We start from the raw sequence: 20,950 nt of genomic DNA on the forward strand, positions 1-20,950 counted from the left end.
GTCAAGGCCCCGGCCCCTGGCCAGAAGAGCCCACAACCCCGGTGCCCTATGGTGGGGCAGCACTAGCAAGACCATGTACCTGTCGTGGCCTTCGAGGGAGCAGGTCGGGCGATAACTTAACTGTCATTCGGTGTTTAACTTCTTTCCTTCTGAAGTATCTCTTTGTTCAGAACACATGTGGCTAGCAGAATAAGTTATAATTTTAACAATGAAAGCACGTATTTTCTTTAACAGAAAATGGACTTCCCACTGGCCGCTCGCTACAAAAACAGCTCGGCACTGTGTTTGTGTTTCCTCTGACAATGAGACATGCCTTGATGTCCTAAAGCATCAATTTATCTGGAAAAAATAATTTATTTAAAAAAAATGAATGTTCCAGTAACAAAATGTCCAAGGTGTTGATAAGAAACCACTTAACAATCACAGTAAAGATTTCAATGAGTAAATTAAAATTCTTTAAGCATGTGTATTGCATTAACAATTACTTTGCAGATTATTATTATTTATTATTATTATTATTCATTTCTTTCAGAACTACAAACATTGACTTCTAATAATCCTGCAAACCCACTAAGGCCATGGTTGTGAATATGCTGGATTATAGACCTTTTACTGTATTGGATTTGTGCTAGATGTGTCAAAGTAGCATATGCCATATAATGATATCTTATAATTTACCTAAAACACATGATGTATTTTTCCAATTAACTAAGGCATTATTTTTTCCTACACAGACAGTAATAAATCCAGGCATTATCATAGAACACTTAATCTAAGGTAAAATTTAATTTGAAACATATTTCGCTTATATTATCTAATTTTGCTTATTGAAATGTGAAGAGTAACTCAAAAATCTTTAGTTTAAGCTTTAATTAAGAACATTTTGAGAATTTTTATATGTAGCAAAATTAATTAGTTTTAACTTAACAGTAAATAAACAGTTTATCTCAACATTAGTTACACTAAGGAAATGAAGCTTTCAACACATTGGAATATTGATTTTATTATCCATATTAATAGTATTTTAATAATAAATCACTGACAATTTAAGGTGAATTGTGGTAGAACAATATAGAAATTAAATCAATTATTTTTTCACTACAAAGTTCCAAAACACAGTTTCTCATGTTGACACAGAAAATGAAATACATGCCACAATTTAAGTAATTTTATGTATCTAAGTGACATATGTACAATATTCATAAAAAATAAAAATGATAATGAAATTGGTTAAAATATAAGATAATAAAACCTTGACTCTAAGAAGTCTAAGTAGCTGATAGAATCTTTAAGGAAAACTGAATTAATATCAACCACAAATAAACCCCAAAGGTTACTTGGATAATAAAACAAACTGTACATCAACACATCTGTCATACAAAATTTACACAAGTTCTACCATCAATTCATATCCAGGATATGTAAATGTCAGATTGAACTACCCCCACATGATAATTATTATGTACTAAGTACCTTCCATTAATAAAATGATATATACTCTTGCACAAAGCTACATCTTTTTATTTTAATAATGCATGCATACAGATATTAAAACAAGCCATAATTGGATTTCATAGTGTTTGACATATTCTCATGCAAGCACACTTTCATGTATAGTAACTAAGGTTAGGTTGGTTTATTTAATACAAATGAATCAAAAAATACAAAATGACTACTCAGTATACCAAACAGCTTATACTACAGGTTTGTAAGATGTTTTTTCTGTTATTGATATACTTGATGTATCTTGCCAACTGAACCAAGCTTTTGTGAATGAATATTATTAATAAAACCTCAAAGCCTCTTTTCAGGTAAATACAGTACCTACATTCTGAATAAAATTAAAAATCACATATGATGAACATATGTTCACTTTGGATAAATTATTAACAATGTATGCCTAACCCACTGGCAACTAACATTAGATAAAAAAACCCCCAACAAAATATGAAAAATTTAATACTAGCCCAAGTTAATGTTATTTAATACAGAAATAATTTATTTCTCATTATAAATAATCTAGCTATATAATTCATTAACATATTTATTACAAGAATAAATTAACATAATTTACACTGATTCTTAAATTTTAGAATCACAATAAGATATAAAGATGCAATTTCACTTATTACTTCTCATACTTAAGCAATATAAAATTAAGACATAAAAACATTATACATATTTATTTACTCTCTAATTTAAATAGTTGTGCGGCATTAATTTTGAAAATAATAACTTAGAAATCAGACATGTATATTAGTTGTGCACAATATTAATTACATTCCAATTATACAAATATGTGTTACATTTCATAACTAAAAATTGCAAAAAACATTTACAATAAAAAAATAACATATTCTTTGCACCTTCAATTTCACTGCAATGGCAGTAACAATTAGTGGCATTAACACAATAATGAGCTCAGCTGTTACTGGTTCAGTCGGTTGGATTCTGGATTACAATCAAGATGAATTCTTTATCTGAAATAAAAATATATAGTCAAGAATTTTTCAATGTGAAGGTTAGTAATGTTTCTATCATAACTACATCAAGATATTGAGGCCTTTTTCACAAAGCTATAAAAATAATGCTGTTTTTTCTACAGCCCTAATCTCTACTAGTATTTGTAATTTATGTTTGGTTTGTGTTAGTTTCAAAGTAAGTAACTATATTAGTTACTACTTCTTGGCTACAAATCGGCTAGTATATTTTATATGCAAATAATATTCCGATTTTCAGTGATGGCATGTAACGAATTACAAGTAATCGTGTTAGTAAACAATTACAATGTAATTTTTATTTATAACTAGTTATGTCAGAAAAAGAAATTTCAACTTTTAATCTATTTATAGTTAAGAGATACAATTGTTGCATAATAGTAATTTTTTCTGTGTCTTTTTTTTTGTAACTTAATTACAAATAACTATTAAAACTGTAAATCTTGACTACCTATCTAGTGTATGCTGTCAAAGGGAAAAATTAGGTAATATATTCCTTCCAGCTTAAATCTATTTGACTACACCAGCAATTTAGACAAACAATATTAAACAGTTGTTTCTTCCAACCAAATGTGATGCACTCCATGAAGATGGAGCAAGAATCCAAACAAGCATTTGTGGTGTACATAAGTGTAGAGCAAAACATTATTGCATGTAGTGTAAATGCTTAGGAACTATTTTAGGATACAACTGTGCAGTTCAATACACCAGCTTAAGAATTAATATTTAAAATAATTGTTAATATACCACTCTGTACATATACCCTCATTAGATAGCCAATACAATCTTAAGGTATTTAACAGGAATAAAAGACAATAATAATGCCTACGAAACGCAAAACACGAAATGAATTTAGTGATGAGAAACGAGTTTTTCCTACTGTGTACTTGCAGAATTATGTTGTACTTTAAGGAAAGATTTCTAAAAAAAAATGACGCTGAAAAATTCACGGGCCACACCCCTGCTGAACTGCTTCATGGGCAGAATCTCGCCCTACCAGGGGAGCTCCGGGTCGCAGAAGCAGCAAGAGTTGTCACCCGTCCCCCTGTCACTGACTTCAGAGACGAGGCACGGCAACACCAGGCTCGATTCCTAGTCACGCGCACTCCACAATCACCAAATCCACCGACGCCATTGGAGCCCGGGCAAATGGTGTATGCCCGGTGTCACCACTTGTCGTCTAGCAGCAAGCGCTACTGCACAGGTCTGAGCCCCAAATGGGCCGCCCCCTGGGAGGTACTGCGACGTCTAGGGCCCACATCTTACTTGATCCGACTCCCGAACGGTAGGTCGACAAAGATCCACCGGGATGATTTGCGTCTCATCCCACCCACAGGCGCCCCAACTGTCCCAGCGGGGGACAGGAACAGTGGAAATGACCAGCATACATCCACTGCTCACCCCACATCCCCAGCAGCTCAACACCCAAGCACTTCTTGTCCCACATCACCATCAGATCAACACTTAACCATCCATTGTCCCACGTCCCCATCAGCTCAACACCTAACCACCACTCGTATCACGTCCCCATCAGATCAACACCCATCTACCGCTCACCCCGTGTTCTGTTCGAGCGATGCAACTTTGCGCGAGCTCGAGAGCCTGATGGATCGGCTGGACCCAGAGGGATTGTCCGTAGAACTTTACGATGGGGACGACCCAACCCTGCTCAACCCCGTGTCGGATCCGCAGATCACATTCCCTGATGGAATAAACGACGACTCCCGATCCAGTTCGCCAGGATGGCCCGGCTGGGATAAACCACGCTGGCCATTGGACGCAAGCCATGACAGTTCAATGTTCAGGATGAACATGGAGGAGCCAGAGCAATCCGAAGCTGGACCATCTCAGGAAGGGCGTCCATGCAACACCCGGCAAGTCTTGGTGGAACAGGGCTGCGAGAACAGCCCCAGGGCAATGGCAGTTACACCCAGCGGCCTAACGGGAGACAGGGATGAAGTCGAACCGCAACGGGAGAGTCAAGGGGAGTCCAGCATCCCGGGGGAAGCCCGACACGAGGGACTGAGGCCCTCTACCCGAGCCCATGTAGCCCCACGACACCTGGTGGACTACGAGTGGGAAAACCCACATGAGAAGACCAACCCAGCGCCACACCCTGATACACCACGCCTTCATGTAATGACCCTCCTCCCTTTGGATGCCTGGTCCATTCTCCCCACCATTGCCAGCCAAACCCCGAGCACAGAACCCTCCAGATACATTCCGAACATTGGTGAGGAACAGGCCCCGAGGCAATGCGTGTGACATGGGGCTTCGAGGGGCATAACGGCCTCAGTGAAGGGGGGCATTTGACGTCGTCCCAAGTGCTCCTTTCGCTCGCACAGGTCGTTATGTCCCCTCGTCGCCTCACCAGAGGGGGGGGGGGGGGGGGGGTTCGCGGCTTGAGGAGTCCTGCTGCGCTTGGGACGTTTTTGCGGGAAGCCAGCTCCGGGTGACGCACAGCGATGCGGAACGCGGCAGTGGAGCTTCAGACCTGGACCAGGCAAGTTGCGTGTCGCGCCTCGCAAGTGAATAGTTCCGCCGGGAATTGAGCAGCTCCGCCCGCACCGGACCACCACCACAGAATTAACAATTGGTAACAGAAGCGACAAAATGTGGTTTTATCCTTGGTTAGTGCGTACCAGCAATCTGATGCTCTCGGGGCCTACACGAATGTAAATAAACAATGTTTTCCCATTGAAAGTAATGGGCGTATGATTTAATGAACAGTTTGTGTGGTAGTAAATACAATAATTCGTCGTAATTTCACAAATATGTTTGAATTCATAGTATTTAGAGTATTCATGCGTGATTCCTATCAACATTATTCTTTTGTATTGGAATAAATAAGCTAGTTCGTGCGCATTCTAGCCTTGTGTTCCGTGATTCAGGGAATTGTGCAGTAAATGCCGAACAAATTTATTTCAGAAAGAATGCATAATTTTTGGTGTAACTCATCGACATGTTATTAAATAATGATTGAAAGCCAGTAGGCGTCTTCTTGTCCATCTCGTTTGCTGGAAAGAATGTGTGATATTTGTGTAACTCTGTGCTTACTGCCATGCAACGTGTCTCGATGCCTTTATTTATTTATTTTTTGCCACAATGCACCTAAGACTACAGTAATCAAAATAAAGAGTGATTTTTGTCTATAATTTAATATGCCATTTATATTACAAATGCCACACTTAACATACGTGTGATTTATTTTCCTGTAGGCCTAATGTAATATTGTTGAGAGTGAATTTCTTTAAGTCGTTGCTTTTAATTGGCCCCTATGTTATGTAGTTAACACGTATAAAATATGTATTTACATACTTATTATAAACTTTGTAAATGCACATCATATCTAGGTATTTCTAATGTAGGCCTAAATAGCTACCTACTTTTTTTGGCTTGTTAAATAAGTAGAATCTCATAACACAAATTAATTTAACATTTAAGTTTACTTAACCATTTTCTTATTTTACACTAACTGAAGAAACTTTCTTGTCTATAAATTTTAGCTCTTAATGGGAGGACAACATATCATTGTCATTTTGTTTAGTTTATTTTGTCCATCTTGTCAGATCTTCTGTGTGTACACATTTGTACAAAGATATTAGACGTCAATACGAAACCAAAAAAAAACCTTGCATAATGTTAATCAATGTACGCAAATGTGAAGCCTACATAATTAAATAATTTACAATGCCAGAATTCACTCGCAATCACTAACTAATACAGTACTTAATTCAAATCCGACTAAACTGCTATCCCAGCATTGGCTAAACGCGCCCCGAAAAGATGGTGACCGAAAAGTAAACATACGATGAACGAGTACACGGCTAAACCCACTTTGTCGCTTCTGTTACTGTTTATTCTGTGCCACCACCTCTACCGATCCAGCTCCCTGCCAGCCACGTGGCGACGTCACGACCCCGAGGATCTCCGCTCTACCTGTGAACTGGCCCACAGGGTCTAAACTTAGGCTAGTTGGCGCCCTCAGCGACGGCAACATCGTAGCAGGGACCGGTAGGGCGACAAAGTATACATAACACTTTTTATATACAAACATACTTACCTTTTATATTAACTTACTAAATAAAATAAGCCTCAATAAATACCTACCAGGTGCAACCATTATCTCGTTCTTCTTAGAGCGTATGCGTAAGAATGTGAGATCATTGGTGGGATCCAAGTCGCGCACCACACTACGTGCCTTATCTGCCAACTGACTGATGAGACCAGCATACTGCACTGAAGCTGTGTTGTCCAGTGAGGTTCTGATGGGAATACCTGCACGAGACTCATGGCAGACTAGCACACATCTCTCTCAGATTGCTAATTAGCTGTAATCTATAAGAAATACACTGTATACTGATAAAATACTCAAAAACACTAATTGCTCAGAAGAACAGCATAAATTTTAACAAATTAGATAATTTTCATGATTCATCAGTGTTTTAATTTTTTCTGGGAAAATTTTTTAAGAAAACATATTTTAAGTTCAATTTTCTTAATATCTCTTCTTTAATAACTTTAAAACAACATACATTTTTCATGCAACAGATACCAAAAAATTAATTTAGCTGCAAATTCATCTAAACATTAATTTTCTATCTAATTCATCAGAAACTTAATGAACTTTACATCTGTAGTTCATACTTTGGAAGGCAGCTTTCAAAATCAGACAAATTAATTGATTTTGGAAAGTTCATTTTGCACATCAATGATGATTTGAACAAAACTGTATCAATTTGTCCAAACCGATGTAATTTAAATTGTTACCTTGTACAGTACAACCGCACAAAATTATATTTCCACGCACACTTGAGTTTTAAATCTATTACATGTTAAAAACATCACATTATAGAACATCGCCTCAGTGAATGTGACCTTGGCTGTGAGTACATGACGCAATTGGTCGCTAACCCAATGTCGCTTTTGGAGTGCTGGCCACAGGAGCAAGCAGGCGAAAAACAACATAATTAAGTGATATGCTGTAAAGATTGGTTGCCTGCGAATCTGGATCCAAAAGCACTCTTTAGTAATATAATTCTAGTAGGTAAATACTCATCTGTTAGTAAGTTATAATGTGAATAACACATCCTGCACCAGTGCTGATCAGAACAGAAAGGTACGTCATGTATACAATTATGTATAGATAGCAATCATTTTGTCCTGTATTTGGTAGGAAATTTTATACTGATAATGTGTTAATTTTTATTGTCGGTCACGTAACATTTAGTGATAGGCTGTTTTCGACACATGAAATGCCTGCCTGCATAATTTTTGTGAAAATATTTGTTCTTTGCCACTATTATTACGAAAATACTTGTAAAAGACTGATATACATACATCAAACAAACTAGCAAATTTGTGCTGCTATCTGGACTGAAATATCTATAGAAACTAGTGGAGAGATAGCTGCCACCAAGAAACCAACTACAGAAGCTGCTTGTCACCTGATCTATACCACTGCTGTTTCAGAAAAAAATTAATTCAACATTTTTAAATGTTATAGAGTAATAAATTTTATCTTTTTTATGTTTTAACTATAGATACTAACAAAGCATCAATTTATAAAATTCTTTCTTTTAAGATCACAAAGATACCTTGCATGCTAATTTGGGATAGAACTATATGTAGGCTATTCCTGTATATATACACATGTAAATGACCTACGTAATTATTATGTAGTACACTGCTTCAAAAATATTACTTATGGCTTCAATTTAAAACAAGTTTAAGTTTCCCTCAGCATATGTGTCAATCTATTAAAGTCCCATTGCTATCATGTAATTATTGTCATCTTCCAGCAGTTAGCAATACAAAACACCACACATTATAAATTATCACTTAGGGTTTCTTTATAAAGAAGTTTTTCTCTAACAATTTTGCATAATGATTGTACAACATACGACTTTATAGTGTTTACACTGTCTAATAATCTAAATTGTGCAATAAAAATGATCACAGTTCAAACAACGGGCTACTCTAGTTAGAAATATACGTGCAAAGTTTTGTGATGTCACAGGACATAAATCATATGGGTACATCCGTTTTTCCCACGCAAAACTGTATTCTCTTTGGATGCATCTTTCTCAGGTTCTATTTGCATGTAAATGAAATGGATTGCTCCATTATTCTTACAAATTATATAAACTTTGAATGGATAAAATTTAAAAATTAGGAATCATCCCTGTTGTATGATCTTCCTTCGTTTTAAGCTTTAAACATGTAAGAATTTCCAGGTTTTTACAAATACCGTACCTTCGTCGTTGCCTCTTTTGGTGTGATTTAAAAGCAGGATAAGCAGTCAATATTGTCTTCAACTGTAGCTAATCTAAAAACATTTTTTAAAACGTACTAGTATTACCTACATCTATCTTCATGTGTCTTAATAATTGGAAAATGGGTACTGTACAGGCTTACATGCCATTACTTTTAGAGCAAAGTGCTCAACTATACTTAAAAATCTGTGTTACAAAGGACTACGCAGTCCTTTTGAAAATACTCTTATGGTTATTCCAATAACTGGCAGATGATTTTCCATAAAATTCCTTGATTTAACACATTAGGCAGGAGTGATTTCATTGTAACTAAGCTTATGCAGGCACCACAACATAGCAGTCTCTATCAACTGCCACTGTTTTATTCTGCTTCTGGAGATCAATTACTATCTACACACAATGCTATGTATAAATAAAATGCTTATATCTAGAAAAAATTTATTCACGTAATCAAATAGACACGTTATGAACTTATGAATATTAATTTAACCAATTATTAGGTCTGCTGCACACAAATAAAGTGAAGTAAAAAATTAATACACAATTATCGTTATTCAAACTTCAAAACCAAATAAGAATATTAATTTTACCTTCACTGTTTACCACTATAGTACCAAAAACACCCTTGTGGGACTGGATTCTTTTCATAGTTTCTTCCACTTCACTTGCCTGAAACGACAAAAAAATAATAAAACATATATTATTAACACAGTTATTAACAGCCTCTGATGAACCTATAATGGGTAATGAGTTATTACTTCCTCAAAAGCGATTAGGTAGTGTGGTTCGAGATAATCTAGTTACGAATTAATTACTCTTTTTCTTTTTAGTATCATCTATTACAGGCTGGCTCTAGAAAATAATTTTTGAAAAAAGTATTTAGTGTTTTTTATAGTCCACAGAAATTAAAAAATTATAAATAAAACTTTTTTTTTTATTTCTGCAGTGGTTTTAGTTATTGATCTAAAAACTAGTAGGATAGGGTTTAAAAATTTTTCAACTTTTTTCAACTCGGCCATAATGGATGCTTCCTGACAACATGTCGGTTAACATTTGATACAGGTGTAAAAGCAAGGAACAATAAAACAAAAAAAAAAGTTTTTTTGGTACCTAACTTTTATTTATAATGTTTAAATGACATTACTAAAATATTCAAGTCAGAATCATTCATCAATTAACATTTTACTTTTAAATATCACAATCACACGTAAAGCTGTTTATTGTTTTTATAGCGATGAATCACATTTGTGTGTTTCTTGCTGAGCAAACTTCTAGCATACCAAACTCTAGTTGACTCTGGGCATATCGCCAAGTCTTCATCTGGTTTCTGACAGATTAGCGAACACAAAGAGAATGACAAAAGTGACAGCCACATATTCCAAATATCTTAAGTTAGGTACTGGATGAAACATGTCTATTTCCATATAAACATGGGATAATTCTTTCAGCTCTGGTATGTAGCCTATGGTAAATCCCATACAAAACGAACAGTTGAACCTTACGGGAGGATTGGAAAAATATTACTGTGTATACCTATATTCTGGGAAATTGAGTATTGTAAATGATTTTTATGCCACAGGTATCATCAAAGTTAAAGTACACAATAAAGATGACATAGATTGAAGAACTAATCATATCTAAATACCTGTCTAATTCAAAAAGCTATTCTTTAAGGGCTCCATACCCAAAAGGTTTCTGTCCATCTCAGAAACAGTACAGTAAAGACACTTCAATCCAGCACAAGTTGTAATAGTTGCTAAATGGCATGAAAATAACACATGAGTGAAAGTGTTACCGAAAACACAATCACAATAAACACTGAGTTAGAAAAAACACAGGCAGCACAAAGGTGCAACCTGAAGGTCAAGGTAAGCCAACCTCGGAATCCACCTGAACAAATCAGATCACGATAGGCTCAATCAGTGCCAGATTACAGGTGCCAAACCCATTGAATTCTGTAAAATTGTTTTCTGAATGAGATTACATACATGTACCTGAAAGTGACTAAAACATTTGGTAAAAGTTTTGTATCACGTATCCACGTTTATCCCTTGATCCTGATGCCATGATCCTGTAAATTTTGATTCAGTGGTACATGATGCTTACTGTTTTAATTTAGTACGTCGAAAAATTCTGCATTGTGATGTAAAACAATAAATTATGATCTTAAGTTGAAGAAAAAGGAAAATACCTATATTTTATATTCAACTTATGATCATTCATTGTTATACCACAAGTTTTCTTCGGGCCAGGATCTTTTGACTAAATTAAAATAGCAAGCATCATGTACCACAGGAACAATGCATACAGAATCATACCATCGGGATCAAGAGATTAACTTGGATATGTGATACGGAACTTTTGTCAAAAAATTCTTCCCCCCTAGAATGTTTAATTGATTCAATTGCAAAGTTCATAATCTGTGGCTTCTTAGAATACAGTTGAAAAAAATTTAATGGAGATACAAATTAGTTTCAGTAGATAGAAGTCTTAGGAATAAAAACAAACAGCAAAAGAGAAAATAAACACTGCAGTAGGTGTAAAAAAGAAGCATAAAGCGAGCTGTTCCATGCAGCAATGCATTTTGAGCAAGTCACGTGTGGATATCCCACTTTAGTAGCCTTACATGTGAAAATGGAGCGATACGTGAGACAAGTCTGTGAGACCACAGACAGCCTGGTCGTCTATGCTAGCAAGGGGAAGAAAGGGGAGCGTAGAACAAGGGAGCACTGTGTCGCGATGTTGCACACAAAATTGCCTTCGAGGTGTCCGACAGCACACTTGGTGTTACTAGAGTCATTGAAAACCACTGTGACTGAATTTTTGAAATTGATTAAATTTTTAATTCAACTTATTGACATACTAAGGCGTGTAAATGAACGGTAGTGACAAAACAACCCATACAATATTTGTTATCTGGTAAAAATATGTTCAATTTTCATTCTATATCTTCAATTTTTTTAATTATGTAGTATATATAATAACTGAATCACTCCCCACAAAAATTTGAACGTGAGCAGCTCAATTGGTGTCAGATTACACAATGTGCCGTACCCAGGAATGCTTGATTAAAACTTGTCCATTGTATACTCAAAATCCCTATTTCTTAAAAACATTTTTAGGCAATGTTTAAACCCTACAGAATCATCACATCAAAAACATTTTGCCTTCAGGCCCCTGGCACAATGACCAATGTGCTCGACAACCGCTGTCGATCCGTAGGTACTTTCCCACAATGAAACTGCTGATGACCTGCCTATGAGCTTATGTGACAGAGTGGTCGTCACTTTATCTTGAGTGGTTATTAGATAGTTATTACTATACGTGTTTTACACTATATTTATTTTTATGTATATTTGCATAGTCTACAGTCCTTTAATAGCATTAACAAAAATATTTATTTACAAATAAATGTTGACAAATTGTTAGCTACTTCATCTGCGCACATGTAACACCTTTGATTGGATCATGTAATTTTTAACGATCAATATCGCAGAACGCTGTTTGGCAGTCGGACAGCACTGCAGACCATCCATCGGATCATTTTGTCAGTCTCAAGACAACTTTCCTTTGGCACGTTTACAAGAACTGTAGGGTTGTCTTTTTGCACGTGTTGACTGTGCCCCAAAAACATTAAACAAAGTTAGTAATTTTTCGCTGAGACCTTGACATGAGCTGGAGTAAAGGTATGTTGTGAATATTCTCCGTGATTGTTTTCTAAAATGAGACAAATAGAGATAAGATTCCTTATAAATCCTTTTAACCTGTCTAAGGACATAACCATAGAAAAGTGTAATGAAAATGAAAATTCAAAACATTATATTTCATACAGATAGAAAAAATATTAAGTGATTAAAGCAATTCCCTGAGCTTACCATTTTCAATTAATATTCAGATTAACTTTCACAAACAGACCAAACGAAACCTTAACACTTAACAACAATCAACATCTACTGTTGTCATAGAAACCTATAATCACATTTAAAAAAGGCTGATGAAGACGTAGTGTTGCCAGGTTTCCCAATGCAAAAATCCCTACTACTTAGAAAATCCCTCCAAAGTGACTGTATCTCATCTTTTGCGCATTACGTTATCGTTGACTAAGATTGAAAATTAAAACTGGCAAACTGATGTACTGTAAGCTGTGACATACACGTTTACGTATTTTTTCTAACACGAAAATATTAATTTTGACTCAGAATATTTTTAAATGTTAAGGCTCAAAATTTCGGGAGGATACTGTTGCATTTCCTAAGATGAGTCTGAAATGATAAGAAATCTCCTGTCAAAAAAAGTGTGTCCTAATTAATTTTATTTAAATGCCGAATACAACAAATAATATATCACTAGCAATCCTGTCTTTTATTGTTCGATTAATGGAAAGTGTGTGTTATGCCTCAATCTGGCTTCATAAAACGTTGGGGCTTAACACTCAATATAATGGAGTAATGGAAGGATTTAATTTATGACAAATTTAAAGTAAAATTATGGAATTATGGATATTTTAAACCATTTCAAGTTGAAAAGCCAAATTTAAATGTCTATTTATTTATGTACTTGTGCCGTCGTCCGGGGTCTCGGGCTCGAGTCCCGGTGTGGCTCCTAGTGGGAAAAGGCGGTTCTTGCTACGTATTGTCCGGGTGGGCGCCAGACTAGCTCGGTTCTAGTCGTGAGTTTGGGGGTCGTGGATGTATGTGCCCCTGCGTGGCCCACTAGGGCCGGCGGCGGTGTTGCGTGAGATGATTTTAAATAAGAGGCGTGGAGTTGAGGTGGTGGTGTCGTACCTTTTATTCATAGGAACGAGTCGTACACAATACAACACTCTACAGAGGTCCCCGGGGGGGGGTTTACTCGTTATTCCGTGGCGCCGTATGGTTTGTGTTCCGCGTTACGTGGCCTCGGACGCTGTTACGTCTCATACGTCTCACTGGTTACACAGGTAACGTAATTTCGTAACACAAAGGCGGGACACAAAATACACTGAATTAAGGGGGTGCGCACAAGTTACGTTGCACTCGTTACTCGGGTAACGTAAGTTAGCAATACCAAGTACGGGACACAAAAATACACTGAATTAAGGGGGCGCGCACAAATTACGTGGCACTCGTTACTCGGGTAACGTAAGTTAGCAATACAAAATACGGGATACAAAAATACACTGAATTAAGGGGGTGGACGATTGGAGACGGCCAATCCCGTATGCAAATGTCTCGGCGCGGGTGTTGTGCCCACTGTGGTAAAACACGCACCGCAATTAAGTTTGTCCAAGTTCCCTTGCGGGTTTGTGGTCAGCGCCGTGCGCGTGACCTTAAATAAAGTTCTGTAAGTTGCGGGAGGCGGCCCGTGCCGTATACTGAAGAGCAGCCCCGCTGACCAAGTGTGGTGCGGGGTGTCTTTAAATTGATGCGGCCGGATTAGGTCCTGGACCGAAAAAAGGGACCGGGTACTCACGGAGAGGTTAAGTAATAAAAGGGGTTCTGTTAATTAGTGACTATATTTACCGGACGTTACTTTCGATGTAGACAAAGGATGTTGCCTCTCCGTGGGACGTAGGTCCGCCCCGGTCCGTGAGCTGCGCTGAACTGCCGAACTGGCATGGCGTCCGAGGGAGGCTCGGCCTCTCTCGCGCCAGGCGTGACCTCATTACGCTAGACTCCAAACGGGTGTGTCTGGAAGAGATTTTATTGTCGCTAAAATCCTAATTTAATGTTTTAGGAGGAATGGGTACGGTTCTTCTCTTGTCTACTCAGGTTTCCGCGGCTTTGTCTTTGATTGCTGTTCGGGTCGCCTGACTCGGGTGGGCCATGGCCAGGGGTGTGTTCCGTTAGCGGGAGCGTATACTGGCGGGTGCAGGTCGGGCTCTGGGGTGGTCGTCGGCCAGACGACGTCAAACGCCCCCCCCCTGTGAAGCCCGACCTTGCGCCGCTTATGGTCCCGCTAACATGGGGCCACCCCTAGCTCCGGCCACTCCATCCCGGCGTGGTTCGCGGCTCAGCAGCTGGTTGGCTCCGCGTACTGGACCTGGTGATCAAGGCCGACTGGGCCAGCGTGCGCGCCGCCCCGGTTGCCGTCGTGGCAGGCGTGCCGGGGGCGGCGTCGTGGCGCCTGGGCGGGGTCAGCGGCTGATAGGGTCAGCGCACTGGACCTGGTGATTGTGGCCGACTGGGCCAACGTGCGCGCCGCCCCGGTTGCCGACGTGGCAGGCGTGCCGGGGGCGGCGTCTTGGCGCCTGGGTGGGGTCAGCGGCTGATAGGGTCAGCGCACTGGACCTGGTGAACGTGGCCGACTGGGCCAGCGTGCGCGCCGCCCCGGTTGCCGTCGTGGCAGGCGTGCCGGGGGCGGCGTCGTGGCGCCTGGGTGGGGTCAGCGGCTGATAGGGTCAGCGCACTGGACCTGGTGAACGTGGCCGACTGGGCCAGCGTGCGCGCCGCCCCGGTTGCCGTCGTGGCGGGCGTGCCGGGGGCGGCGTCGTGGCGCCTCCTAGCTCCGGCAACAGCTCCACCCGGGTGGCGCTCTCGGTGGCCGCAGTTGGTAGGGCCCGAGCACCTGTCCCGGGTCGTCCCACGCCGAACATCCGGGTGCTGGCCTGTTGACGTTGGCCCTCAGCGTCTGGTACGGCGTGGATGGGTACAGCCTCCTCTCCCGTTCCGGTGTACCGGGCGGGTTTGGAGTAGAGGCCTCCTCGTCCCCGTCGTCCAGTTCCATCATCATGAGGGTGGTGTCGGCGTGGTCGTTGTGCGGTTGTGCCCTAAGCACCTCCCCGGACTCGTTCTCGGGGGGTGACAGTGGTTCCGAGTGTGGCTGCGGTGTCTCGCAGCGTGCAGCGGTGCGGTGGTGGCCAGGGTGCCGGCCGGCAGGGGCGGCGGCGACCAAGGTCAGGTGGCTCTCGGTAGGCGGGCTGCAAGCGCGGGCGGCGCTCGGCACGGCCCGGCTCAGCCTTGCCGACATGCGGGCGTTTCGCGGCCCGTCGTGCCAGACGGATGACAGGTGTCATCGGCCGAGTGGCGGTCACGTGCGGTGGGGGGGCGGTCGGGCGTCCAGGTGCCGTGGCGTCGACCTGCATTGCGTCAGGCAGATGCAGGGAGCTCAGGCGACCCGGTAGCCGCGGTGACGTCACGGTGTGGCGTCGTGGCGCCTCTTGAGGGCGGAGCGCGCGTCGCCTCGGCAGCTGCTGTGGCAGGCTGTCCGAGGGGCGGCGTCGTGGCGCCTCTTGAGGGCAGATTGCGCGTCGCCTCGGTGGCTGCTGTGGCAGGCTGTCCGAGGGGCGGCGTCGTGGCGCCTCTTGAGGGCAGTGTGCGCGTCGCCTCGGCAGCTGCTGTGGCAGGCGGTCCGAGGGGCGGCGTCGTGGCGCCTCTTGAGGGCAGAGTGCGCGTCGCCTCGGCAGCTGCTGTGGCAGGCGGTCCGAGGGGCGGCGTCGTGGCGCCTCTTGAGGGCAGAGTGCGCGTCGCCTCGGCAGCTGCTGTGGCAGGCCGGCCGAGGGGCGGCGTCGTGGCGCCTCTTGAGGGCAGAGTGCGCGTCGCCTCGGTGGCTGCTGTGGCAGGCTGTCCGAGGGGCGGCATCGTGGCGCCTCTTGAGGGCAGAGTGCGCGTCGCCTCGGTGGCTGCTGTGGCAGGCTGTCCGAGGGGCGGCGTCGTGGCGCCTCTTGAGGGCAGAGTGCGCGTCGCCTCGGTGGCTGCTGTGGCAGGCTGTCCGAGTAGCGGCGTCGTGGCGCCTCTTGAGGGCAGAGTGCGCGTCGCCTCGGTGGCTGCTGTGGCAGGCTGTCCGAGGGGCGGCGTCGTGGCGCCTCTTGAGGGCAGAGTGCGCGTCGCCTCGGTGGCTGCTGTGGCAGGCTGTCCGAGGGGCGGCGTCGTGGCGCCTCTTGAGGGCAGAGTGCGCGTCGCCTCGGTGGCTGCTGTGGCAGGCTGTCCGAGGGGCGGCGTCGTGGCGCCTCTAGCGTTTTTGATGTTTCAGGCGGTGCCGAAGACGGCGTCGACGTCGATGTCGTGCGCGTCTGTCTCGTTTTGGTGGGCTCCATCCCCTGTGCCTCGAAGCCAGGCGGGCACCGCGGGGCGAGTCCCGGTGGCGGGGCCTCGCACAGGCGTCTCGGCGTCGTGGCCCTGGGCATTCCGTTTTCCAGCGTCCCTTTTGAGACCGCGCGCTCATGTGGCAGTGACGACGGCTGCATGTAATTGAAGCTAGGCGGTGGCGACGGTGTGGCGCGACGTGTCGGTGCCGAGTCTGGTGGCGTCCCGGATGAGGCGTGTGTCGTAGACGACGCGGGTTGCGTCGGAACGGTCCTTCGCGGCACTGTGACAGTGGTCAGGTGCGGTGGCGAGGCCATCCCGGCGTCGTGAGGTGTCTCCGACACGCTGCGGATTCGGGTCGTCGTGGCAGACTGCGGTGGGACGGTCGGCGTCGTGCGTCGTTCGGTCGGCTTTGGCGGGTCAAGCGTCGTCGCAGTCATGTTGAGTGGCGTCAGGTCTGCGAGGGGTGTTGAGGCTGGTGGCGTTGGGCCCGGAGGCGGAGGGAGCAGGATTGGCGGCGAGAGGGTGACGAGCGTCGGCGTCGGGACGGAAGGCGTCCTTGGTGAGGCGTAGTGCGTCGGCGTGAGTGGCGTCAGGTTGATGTAGCGTGGTCTCGCTGGTGACGGTGTTTCCGGACTTGGGTCGGGAGGCGTCAGGTCTACGAGGGATGCCGAGGTTGGTGGCTCCGGGACAGGAGGCGACGGGAGCGGGATTGTTGGCGGCATGATGAAGGTCGTCGGCGTCGGGACGGTTGTACGTGATGGTGCGGATGTCGTCGGGGCGTGAGTTCGTGATACGTCATGCGTCTGCGTGAGTGGCGTCTCGATGTCGTGAATTGTCGCGGCGTATCGTAGGGGAGGAATTAGTAGCGCTGCTCCCGAATACTGCACTTGGGTGGCTCGTTCTGCTGTACATCGCGCGCACGTGAACGTGAAGGACTCGCGCCTCAAAGTACCTTCACGCTCGTTGGTGCAGTCACGATGCCATAGGTCGGTACACTCGTCGCAGTGGTAGCCCATGCTACTTCCTCCAGGACACGACCGGCTTCCACACATCGTCATCCCGTATGTGCGATACTCTTGACAATAGCCACACTCGTACCCCGCGGCGATCCTGCCGTTTAAGTACCATCTCGGGTAGAGGTGGTAACACCCGCTGCATTCGTCTGCATCCATCTCTTGTTATCGTGCGTGTTCAGCTGTGTCGAGTCGTGTTTTTCACTCGTGGCTCTGTGCGCGCTGTGCAAGTCTGCGCGCGGGGTCGCGCTCGCCGGCTAGGCAGGTGCCCGGACAGCCGCACAAAACAGAGGCCGAGAATGGCCGCGGCATGGGCGGGGGTGCGGATGGGCGTGTGAGGCGATGGCCGAGAGCGCCCGGACAGCCGCACAAAGAGGAGGCGAAAACGGTCCGCGCGGGGTGGGGGTGGTGACGTCGCTCCGTTGCTCGCCTCGCCGTGATGACGTGTGGAGGTGGGGGTGGTTGGAGTGTCCTTTGTCCGCTCGCCTCGTCGCGCCGGTCTGTCTGGCCTTCGACCCTTCCTGTGTCCAAAATGGCCGTTTCGTGTCTCCGCTGTCGCCTGTTGGTGAATTTATTTCGAAAATGTCCAGAAGTGAGAAAAAACAAATTTTTCACGTTATTTTCTGCCCCACGCAGCGGGCGCCAAATGCCGTCGTCCGGGGTCTCGGGCTCGAGTCCCGGTGTGGCTCCTAGTGGGAAAAGGCGGTTCTTGCTACGTATTGTCCGGGTGGGCGCCAGACTAGCTCGGTTCTAGTCGTGAGTTTGGGGGTCGTGGATGTATGTGCCCCTGCGTGGCCCACTAGGGCCGGCGGCGGTGTTGCGTGAGATGATTTTAAATAAGAGGCGTGGAGTTGAGGTGGTGGTGTCGTACCTTTTATTCATAGGAACGAGTCGTACACAATACAACACTCTACAGAGGTCCCCGGGGGGGGGTTTACTCGTTATTCCGTGGCGCCGTATGGTTTGTGTTCCGCGTTACGTGGCCTCGGACGCTGTTACGTCTCATACGTCTCACTGGTTACACAGGTAACGTAATTTCGTAACACAAAGGCGGGACACAAAATACACTGAATTAAGGGGGTGCGCACAAGTTACGTTGCACTCGTTACTCGGGTAACGTAAGTTAGCAATACCAAGTACGGGACACAAAAATACACTGAATTAAGGGGGCGCGCACAAATTACGTGGCACTCGTTACTCGGGTAACGTAAGTTAGCAATACAAAATACGGGATACAAAAATACACTGAATTAAGGGGGTGGACGATTGGAGACGGCCAATCCCGTATGCAAATGTCTCGGCGCGGGTGTTGTGCCCACTGTGGTAAAACACGCACCGCAATTAAGTTTGTCCAAGTTCCCTTGCGGGTTTGTGGTCAGCGCCGTGCGCGTGACCTTAAATAAAGTTCTGTAAGTTGCGGGAGGCGGCCCGTGCCGTATACTGAAGAGCAGCCCCGCTGACCAAGTGTGGTGCGGGGTGTCTTTAAATTGATGCGGCCGGATTAGGTCCTGGACCGAAAAAAGGGACCGGGTACTCACGGAGAGGTTAAGTAATAAAAGGGGTTCTGTTAATTAGTGACTATATTTACCGGACGTTACTTTCGATGTAGACAAAGGATGTTGCCTCTCCGTGGGACGTAGGTCCGCCCCGGTCCGTGAGCTGCGCTGAACTGCCGAACTGGCATGGCGTCCGAGGGAGGCTCGGCCTCTCTCGCGCCAGGCGTGACCTCATTACGCTAGACTCCAAACGGGTGTGTCTGGAAGAGATTTTATTGTCGCTAAAATCCTAATTTAATGTTTTAGGAGGAATGGGTACGGTTCTTCTCTTGTCTACTCAGGTTTCCGCGGCTTTGTCTTTGATTGCTGTTCGGGTCGCCTGACTCGGGTGGGCCATGGCCAGGGGTGTGTTCCGTTAGCGGGAGCGTATACTGGCGGGTGCAGGTCGGGCTCTGGGGTGGTCGTCGGCCAGACGACGTCACTTGGAACTAAACGATAATTGTTACATATCGACCCATTAGAATGACAAGGTTCCACCTCACAAAATCGCAGAAAATAAGTTGATACTGTGACAAGGATCCATCTGATGTCTGGTAAAAGTAGAACGTTGAAATGACAAAGTTCTCTTTGACAGAATTTGTTTCTACAGATGAATTTCAGTTATGAATAACAAAGTTCCAAGTGCTCAGTTGGAACCTTTTCATACGAAAGCACTCTAGTAAGTGATTTTAGAACTATCGTTTCGGCCACTCGATATTGTTTCTATTATTCGTGAACATTAAAGGCATTTTCTGGTTGATTGTTTGGTAATCATAATAAATAGTAATGCATTAAAATGGAGAAAATAAAAATACAAGGAAAAGGATGCATATTGCTCACAATAAGTTATGGAAATCAACAGTAAGAAAAATCCTTTGACGTCGTCCCAAGTGCTCCTCCGGCTCGCTGAGGCCATTATTGCCCGTTGCTGCTTCAGGCTTATGTGTGCGCCGGCGCCCGTGCGCGAAAGTGTAACAAACGGCCTTGGCCGAGAGGGGATTGTTTTAGTTCGTGCACGCAAGATAAACGGTAGTGTTGTTGCAAACAAGATGGAAGCTAACGTGATCAAGCTAAGCTCCGAAAGTAATTGGAAAACTTGGAAATTCCAGATTGCTGTTACATTGCGTGCAAAAGGTGTTTATGACGTAGTAACTGGGACATGCGTAAAACCTGAGCCAGGAAGTGAAAATTATGAACAAACATTCCACGAATGGCAAAAGAAGGACTTTCTAGCTCAAGATATAATCGTTATACGATTTAATGAAGGACCTATGGCGCATGTCTTGACATGTGAAAATGCAGAAGAAATTTGGAAGAAGTTGTTAACTGTGTTTGAAAAAAATTCCGAACTTTCTGTACACCTGCTGCAACAGAAATTCTTTAATTTACAGTGTGTGCCGGGTGAAAGTATGTCTGAATTTCTGTCCAGAATCGAAGAGACTGTTAGTAGTTTAAAACAACTTGGCGAAAAACTGTCTGATAATATGGTAATAACCAAAATTCTTATGGCCTTGCCATCAACATATGCTCACTTCGTCAGTGCCTGGGATTCTGTTTCAGGTGAGAAGCAAACCCTAAATTGCTGGCACGAAAAAATGGCTCATCAAAATAAACAACAGGTAA

The 20,950-nt window shown here is 43.9% G+C and overlaps 1 protein-coding gene across 1 annotated transcript; it reads right to left on the reverse strand.

The window, feature by feature from the left end:
- Positions 1-987: 987 nt before the first annotated feature.
- Positions 988-12,757, reverse strand: LOC134527919 (dynein light chain roadblock-type 2). Its single transcript, XM_063360954.1, has 4 exons — positions 12,649-12,757; positions 9,364-9,442; positions 6,609-6,776; positions 988-2,480 (listed from the first exon to the last, which is right to left on the reverse strand). The coding sequence occupies exons 1-4, from the start codon at positions 12,649-12,651 to the stop codon at positions 2,437-2,439; spliced, it is 294 nt and encodes a 97-aa protein (XP_063217024.1). The 5' UTR covers positions 12,652-12,757; the 3' UTR covers positions 988-2,436.
- Positions 12,758-20,950: the final 8,193 nt, after the last annotated feature.

This window comes from Bacillus rossius, chromosome 1 (assembly GCF_032445375.1).
Source record: "Bacillus rossius redtenbacheri isolate Brsri chromosome 1, Brsri_v3, whole genome shotgun sequence".
Taxonomy (NCBI): domain Eukaryota; kingdom Metazoa; phylum Arthropoda; class Insecta; order Phasmatodea; family Bacillidae; genus Bacillus; species Bacillus rossius.